The following is an 8,626-nucleotide window of genomic DNA, read 5'->3' on the forward strand; positions in this document are numbered from 1 at the left end:
AAAAAAAAAAAAAAAAAAAAAAAAGTAAAAAATTAAAATAATAATATTTATTAATATATATAAAAAATGAACAACATTATATTTAATAAAATAAATACATATAAACATTATATTATTTCAGATAATAAAAATTCAACACATTTTTAATTCTGTTCTAACAAATGTGCAATTTTTTTTTTTTTTTTTTATCATCATTAATATATATAAAATGTAAATATATTTTTTTTTTTTTTTTTTTTTTTTTTTTTTGTTAATTATGTTTTCTTTAGGTTTAAAAGAAAGAGAATTAGAAAATTGTGAAAAACAAATAAAATTACATATGTTACATGATAAAATGTTTAATGAAGAAAAATATAAGAAATATTGGGAATCTCTTTTATATTTTGCTGAATTTTATTTAGATAATTTGAATAATGGTTTAGAACGTTCAGATAATATAGTTGATGATGAAAAAATCAATAAAAAAATTAAATTATTTTTTGAAAACAAAAATTATGATGAATTAACAATATTTGAAGAAAAGATAAAAAAAAAAATAATTAGTGATGATCTTAATTTTGATGTAAACTATTGGAACAATGTATTACTAAAAATTCCTTATTTTAAATCGAAATATATATTAGATGATTTTCACAAAAAGTTACATGATAAAATTTCAGTTAACAAGGAAAATACATGTTTACCTCATAAGTATGTTAAAAAAAATATATACATATATATATATATATGTCATAATATTATTTTATATTTAGTTGCAATTAATTCACTTACTGTTTATAATGTTTAAATAAATAGTAAACTAAAAAATTGCTATATTAATTAATACAGTTTTTATTTTAAAATTAAAATTATTTTTTCTTTAATTTTAGTTAAAAAAAAAATTGTTTTACAATATTATTTAAGAAAATATATAAAAAAAAAATTACTATACATTTGACCATATGTTTGTCAATATAATATAACCACTTTTACAAATATTTATGTATTGATTTTTTTTTTTTTTTTTTTTTTTAGAGTATCACAAAATAATGAGGAAAATGGTGTAATAAAAAAAGAAGAAAAGAATATAATTGATATGTTTGAATGTGAAAGTCCTCTTTTATATTCATTAGAATCATTGGAAGATGATGATATTTATATATATAAACCTGAAGAAGAATTGGAAGAAAGAGAAAAGATAAATGAAGAAATTTTAAGGAAATTAAAAAAGAAAGATAATAATGATGAAAAAATAGACGATATAAATGAAGAAAATACTATAAATAAATTTTATAAAAAGGATAAAGAAATTTATGATAATTTTGTACGAAGAGAAAAAAAAAAAGGAATAAAAGATGAAATAATAATGAAAGATATATCACTACATACATTAACAAATACACTAAAGTGTTCATTATTTGTTACAAGAAAACCATTATATTTTAATAGAATTAAAACATCTTTTGATTGGAACAAATATAATAAAACTCATTATGATTATGAAAATACGCCACCTAAATATATATGTGGATATAAATTTAATATTTTTTATACCAACTTACTAAATAAAAAACAACCACCAACCTGGAAGTTACAGCATACAGATGATGAAAATAAAGTTCTTATTATTTTTCACGGGGGAGCCCCATATTTAGATATAGCTTTTAAAATTGTAAATGCTGAATGGTCATTTGATAAAAATAAAGGATTTAGGAATGTCTTTGATAAAGGAATTTTACAATTATATTTTAACTTTAAAAAAAAGAGATATAGAAGATGAAAATTTTGTTCCTTTTTTTTTTTTTTTTTTTTTTTTTTTGTTTTAAAATTATTTATTTTCTTTTTTAAATTAATAAAATTATAGTATATATATAAACCGAACTATTATATGCTATTTTTATGTATGCATATTTTTTTTTTTAATATTTTTTAGTATTTTTTTTAAGAATTTTATTTAAATTTCTTTTTATTTTATGTCATTTTTTAATAAAAAAAAAGAAAATAAAAATCATATATATTAACACATGTTTAAATATATATAGATTATTATTTTTATTTTTATTTTTATTTTTTTTTTTTTTTTGTGGCTAATTTTGCATTTCGCAAATTTTTTTTTAATGTTCTATATTAAACGCTATTAAAAAAAAAAAAAAAAAAAAAAAAAAAAAAAATTATTTTCACTAAAAGTAAAACTTAATTTTATAAATATTTAGTTTAATAAAAAAATATTTTTATTTAAATTTTGTAGAGTTATAAGAAAAATTACTTATTTTTAAATGTATGAAAATTATAACTTTTTTTTTTTTTAATTAAAAAATTTTTGAGATTAAAAAAAAAAGCTTTTTAAAAAATGGTTCTACAGATTATCAAAATCATTAAATAAAAGATTAAATAAAAAAAATATGTTACTATAAAAATATAAAATAATTTTTTTTTTTTTTTTATTAATGAATATAGCTTTATTTAAAATTTTATAAAAACACTAGAAATTATGTTTAATAATAATATAAATCATCTATGCAATAAAAAAAAGGAAATATATCAAGAATTTTCAAAAATTCATAAAACGAAATACAAAATTAATAAAAACACTCATCTGGGAACAAGTAATACAAATATCAACACCATTCTTTATACAGAAAATGAAAAATCAAAAGAAGATGTTCCAATAATGACAACTAAAAATAATTATATAAATAATAACGAATATTGCAACAGTGGGGATATTTTTTTTAATACTATTTATAATAATAATGAAAAAGATAACATTAATTATATAAAATATAAAAATGTATATAATAGTGGTATAAAATATAATCATCTACATTATAACAATTTAAATTTTAAGAAAAGGAAATTTAATAACTGTGAAAATTTAAACAATAATTTACAAAAAATTACAATAAACAGAAATATAAAAAGTAAGTTGAATAATAATTCATTGAATATAAATACTAAAGAAAATGAGAAAATAAAAAATTCAGATAAAAATGTATATAATTATTTTCAATCAGATATAATACAGAACAAAAATTATTCTAATAATTTCATAAATAATAATTCTAATAATTTCATAAATAATACTTCTAATAATTTCATAAATGATAATTCTAATAATTTCATAAATAATAATTCTAATCATAAAAATAGAAGCTCAATATTTATGAATACTTCTACAAATATAAATTCATTAAAAAAAAATAAAAGTCTTTATAATAAAAATTTTATCTGTAATAACGTAAATGTAAATTTCAAAAATAATAATGATTTTTATCCAATTAATCAAGGTATAAATAAAAAACTTAAACTTTTTAATTCAATTAAATCAGCAAATTGTGAAAATAATAATAATTACTCTGATAAAAATATAGATATAAATAAAAATGTTAATAAATGTAGTAATAACGTTTTATATAATAATAATAATAATAATAATAATAATACTAGTATGAACATTTATAATGATAATAATAAAGAAAAAAATAACAATAAAAATAATTTAGAATATACATATTATAAATATAAAAACGATATGAATAATAATATAATAGAAGATTATTCACAAACAGATGAAGAAAAAAATAATGTAAAAGAAGAGGAAATCAATAATGAAGAAAAAGAAGAAAAGAATGAATTATCAAAAATAAACATAACTCAAAATGATAAATGTGAAAAATACAAAAAAAAAATAAATCAAAAAAAATACAACATTTTAATGGAATCAATAGAATATTTTACAAATAGAAAATTAAGAGAAAAAGAAGAACAAGAAGAAGAATGTAATTCAGATAAAAGTGAAATAAATATTGAAGAAAATTTAAAAAAACAAAATGACAATAGTTGTAATGTATGCAAAGAAAAGGATTATATATATAAATGCCCATATTGTGAAATTCGATCCTGTTCATTAATTTGTTCAAAAAATCATAAAAAAATATTTAATTGCAAAAATAAATTAAAAAAAAATTTTAAAATTAAAAATGTTGGAAAATTTAATTTTAATGAGTCAGTTTTATATAAGGATTTTTTATACTTGCAGAATGTTGTAAATATTGTTGAAGGAAATTATAAATTTATAAAAGTTAAAGAAAATGAAACAACTAAAATATGGTTAGTTTTTAATAAAAAATTAAAAAGTATTTTAAAAAAGAGAGAAATAATTTTATTAAAAGCACCTATATATACAAAATTACATAAAGAAAATAAAACATATATTTTTAAAAATGTTATATATTGGATGGTTAAAATCACTTTTGTAAACATCAATATTTTTATAACAGAAGATAATGTAAACGAAAACTTTTCCTTTTTGGAACTAATTAATTCAATTTGTAAAAAAAAAGAAACATTAGAAACAAAATTAAATATTTATTTGAAGAACTTATATGCAATACATATCTCTTTATTTGATAATATAAGAAAAGAGAAAAAAGAAGAAAAAAAATATTATTCTATTAATCAAACTATATATGATGCATTATTTGGTAAATCTTTCTATGAATATCCTCATTTTATTTTTGAAATTTTCTATAATGATAATATACCTGTCATAAATCCTTTATATGATAATGTAAACAAAAAAAATAATATAAATAAAAATATAATTAAAGATAATAATGAAAATGAAAATGAAAATATAAATAAAAATATAGATCTATGTGTAGATGAAAATATAAATAAAAACATAATTAAAGATGATAATGAAAATGAAAATGAAAATGAAAATGAAAATATAAATAAAAATATAGATCTCTGTGTAAATGAAAATATAAATAAAAATATAGATCTCTGTGTAAATGAAAATGTAAATAAAAATATAGATCTATGTGTAGATGAAAATATAAATAAAAATATAATTAAAGATGATAATGAAAATGTAAATAAAAATATAGATCCAAGTGTAAATGTAAATAAATTGGACTAAAATAAATATGAAAAATAAAATGAATATAAAAAAAGAAACAACGATAATTATAAAAGTTAAAAAGATAATAAGAACATGGGTTATTACAAAAGTAAAAATTAAAATTAAAATTAAAATATATATATATATATATATATTATAAAATATGGAATTTCAAATAGTAATACTAATATATATTAAATTATTTAAGATTTCAAGACAAAATATATTTATAAATTTAAAAGAGAAACTATCTCAATTTTCTTAAGTATAAAAAATGAAATAACACATTTTTATATATTTATAAGTTTGTTACTAATTCATTTTCTTTTATTTTCTTTTAATCCACTAGTTAATTTTTATGATAATTAATTTAATATTTTTATTTATATATCTTTTTTTTTGTTTAAGTCATTTTAAATTAAAAACTTTCTCATTATATCCTATTTTATTGTATATATGTTACTTAAATTTAGTATTTTATATTTGCTTTAATTTTTTTAAATGTAATATATTTTTAAAAATGCAAAAAAAAATATATTTTAAAAATTAAAGTTGATATAAAAGAATAATTTTTAATTTTATATTTAATATTTAACTAATATTAAAAATAAAAAGGAAATACTTTTATATGAATATTAATGTCTATTTTTTTTTTTTTTTTTTTCCCCACATATTTAAAAGGAAAATGATCATAATAAAAATATATATGATTGTATAATTTTTAATTGAAATTATAAAAATCATATAATAAAGAACTATGTTTCTGATTATTAAAAGAAAGGAATAATTAAAAATGAAAAATATGTGTGTTATTTTTTAAAAAAAATTGTTCATAAGAATTTATGAAAAGCATTATAGATTTATGTATATTTATACCTTTATTAAAATATTGACCTTTTAACATTCTAACACATTCTGAAATAATAATACATGTTAACAAAATATTAATTATATCAATATCAATATAATGATATATATTTAAAAAAAATTAAGAAAAATTTATACATTTATATAATAAGCTTTATTAAATATTTATATACATATATATTATAAAATGATGATAATATATATAAATAAGAAAAAAATATAGAATGATAAAAAAAAAAAAAAAAACACTTGCAAAAAAAAAGAAAAAAAAAAAATATGCATATAAGAATTGATCAGTTTTTCTTTTTTTATAATATAATATTTTAAAAAAATAAATAAATAATTATAATACATATATATAAAAAAAAAAAAAAAATATTTATTAAAATATATATATATATTTTTTCAATGGTATTAAAATATTGTTTTTATCCCTGTTATTAATTAGTACATTAATAATTCCCTTTGTAATATAATAATTATCATTTTTTACAACATTTTTGTAAATTTTATTTTTTATTTTTATATTATGTTATTGTTGTTATTAAAATCATTATTAAGAATTTTTTTTCTTTTTATTAATAAAAAATGATTATAGTTAAATAAGAAGAGAAAAAAAAAGTATGAAAATTTTTATTTTGTTGATATTTTACTTTGGAGGAATATATTTATGTAAAAAAAGAAATATAAATATTAATTTTAAATTTAATGAAAGAAAACAAAAGAATGTAAAAAAATATAAGTTTATCAATATTAATAAAAAAAAAAGAGTCGATAATTATAACTTTCTTATTATAAAAAAGAATTATAAAAAAAGAATAAAATGCTATGGTGAAGGATTTTCTAATACTTTTCATAATGATGTGAAAAAAAACACAAATGATTATTCAGAAGACAGATTACCTTCATATCATAGATACATAGAAAATTTTAAAACGAGAAAAATAATTCATCCAAGTATTAGATTAAGAGAATTAGATAAAAAATTTATGAAATGTAAAGAAAATTATAATAAATTATTTTCACATTTAAACAAAACGGATATCTTTGAAAATTTCTCTTATGTTGGTAGACAAAAAAAAGGTGTATTATCTCCCACATATTATTTACCTAAATATATTGAAAGACCAAATTATCATAGAACTGGTACTCCTATTTATGTGAGTTATGATAATAATAATAATAATGAAGAAAGAAGTAGATATGAATATAAAAATGTAAAAGATGATAATGATATAGAAATAATATCTAATAATTGTAAATTTGCAAGAGAATTGATGGATGATGTATCATATATATTATGTGAAGGAGTAACTACAAATGATATTGATATTTATATTTTAAATAAATGTATTAATAATGGTTTTTATCCATCTCCCTTAAATTATCATCATTATCCTAAAAGTTGTTGTATATCTATAAACGAAATATTATGCCATGGAATACCAGATAATAATGTTCTATTTGAAAATGACATTGTAAAAGTAGATATAAGTGTTTTTAAAAATGGGTTTCATGCAGATATGTGTGAAAGTTTTCTCATTGAAAAAATAACAAAAGCAGAAAAAAAAAGGAGAAAAAAAAATTATGATTTTATTTATTTAAATGATAAAGTTAAAACAAAATATACAAAATACATTTTTAAATATCATTTTGATTTAACTAAGAATATGGTTGTTAGAAAAGGAAAATCAATTACTACAAGAAAAATGAGATATGTTGCTCCAAATTCAAAGGATCAACAAAATGATTTTCATTTTGATTACGATGATAATACTAATTCAATTCGTTTAAATAATATATCTCAAAATATGTTAAGTAATAATTATAATGATTATGATGACGAACTGGAAAATTTTCATAAACAATATGATGATAAAGTTATATATAATCCAGAGAAAAATCAAATGTATAACAATATTCAAAATTTTATATATAATAAAAGTGAAAAAGATAAAAAAAGAGAACAAAAGCATTATGATTTTTTTGAAAGAAATAAGTTTAGTTTAGATGATTTTAAAAAATTTATGTATGAAAAAAACATAGAATTAATTAAAACAGCTTATGAATGTACAATGGAAGCAATCAGTATATGTAAACATGGAGTTCCATTTAAAAATATTGCAGAAGTAATCGATAGTTATATTAAAAAAAAAAGAAAAAAAAATATTTATTATTCTGTTGCACCAAATTTATGTGGTCATAATATTGGAAAAAATTTTCATGAAGAACCATATATCTTCCATACATTAAATAATGATGATAGAAAAATGTGTGAAAATTTAATATTTACAATTGAACCTATTATTACAGAAAGAACATCTGATTATATTACATGGCCTGATAACTGGACAATCTCAAGTTCTAGATATTATTTTTCAGCTCAATTTGAACACACTATTCTTATTAAAAGAAACCATGCAGAAATACTAACAAAAAAAAATGAAAAATCTCCCAAATTTATATGGGAAAGAAATAATATTTAATAAATATAAAATAATAAAATAATAAAATAATAAAATGAATCATATTTTAAAAAAAATTTAGAAAAATATATTTCAAAACTTTCCAATTATCTAAATTGTATATATATCATCCTGTTATTTGTACAAAATTATTTCAAATTTTTTATTTCATTTTTATTTTATTTTTTTTTTTTAATAAAAACAATTAGGACATCCTTTTTATCCAATTTTTAATCATTTTATAAAAATATTTTTCTTCGAACTGATTCAATACAAAATATAAAAAAGTTTTAATTTTAATTTAAAACCTTTTCATCATAGGACAGATATTAAACTTGTATATTTATGAAGTTTCTTTTTTTTTTCTTTAAATTATATATATATATAAAAAAAAAAAAAAAAAAAAAAA

At 16.1% G+C, this 8,626-nt stretch overlaps 3 protein-coding genes across 3 annotated transcripts in view; all 3 read left to right on the plus strand.

The window, feature by feature from the left end:
• The window catches only part of PGAL8A_00080300 (cactin homolog, putative), a gene marked incomplete at both ends in the record, with an annotated part of 3,549 nt that extends 1,790 nt beyond the window's left edge, over positions 1 to 1,759 (plus strand). The window contains 2 exons of the mRNA XM_028670477.1: positions 270 to 690; positions 1,015 to 1,759. Coding sequence (XP_028525921.1) covers positions 270 to 690; positions 1,015 to 1,759 — 1,166 coding nt within the window. The remainder of the gene's footprint in view (positions 1 to 269; positions 691 to 1,014) is intronic.
• Positions 1,760 to 2,470: 711 nt separating this feature from the next.
• Positions 2,471 to 4,903, plus strand: PGAL8A_00080400 (conserved Plasmodium protein, unknown function; the record flags this gene model as incomplete). The annotated part of the gene is made up of 1 exon (XM_028670488.1): positions 2,471 to 4,903. One exon carries the CDS (start codon positions 2,471 to 2,473, stop codon positions 4,901 to 4,903), a length of 2,433 nt encoding a protein of 810 aa, XP_028525922.1.
• Positions 4,904 to 6,375: 1,472 nt separating this feature from the next.
• On the plus strand, positions 6,376 to 8,238 carry METAP1c (methionine aminopeptidase 1c, putative; the record flags this gene model as incomplete). Its single annotated transcript, XM_028670499.1, has 1 exon — positions 6,376 to 8,238. The coding sequence occupies one exon, from the start codon at positions 6,376 to 6,378 to the stop codon at positions 8,236 to 8,238; it is 1,863 nt and encodes a 620-aa protein (XP_028525923.1).
• Positions 8,239 to 8,626: the final 388 nt, after the last annotated feature.

The sequence above is a fragment of the Plasmodium gallinaceum genome, assembly GCF_900005855.1.
Source record: "Plasmodium gallinaceum strain 8A genome assembly, contig: PGAL8A_v1_60, whole genome shotgun sequence".
Taxonomy (NCBI): domain Eukaryota; phylum Apicomplexa; class Aconoidasida; order Haemosporida; family Plasmodiidae; genus Plasmodium; species Plasmodium gallinaceum.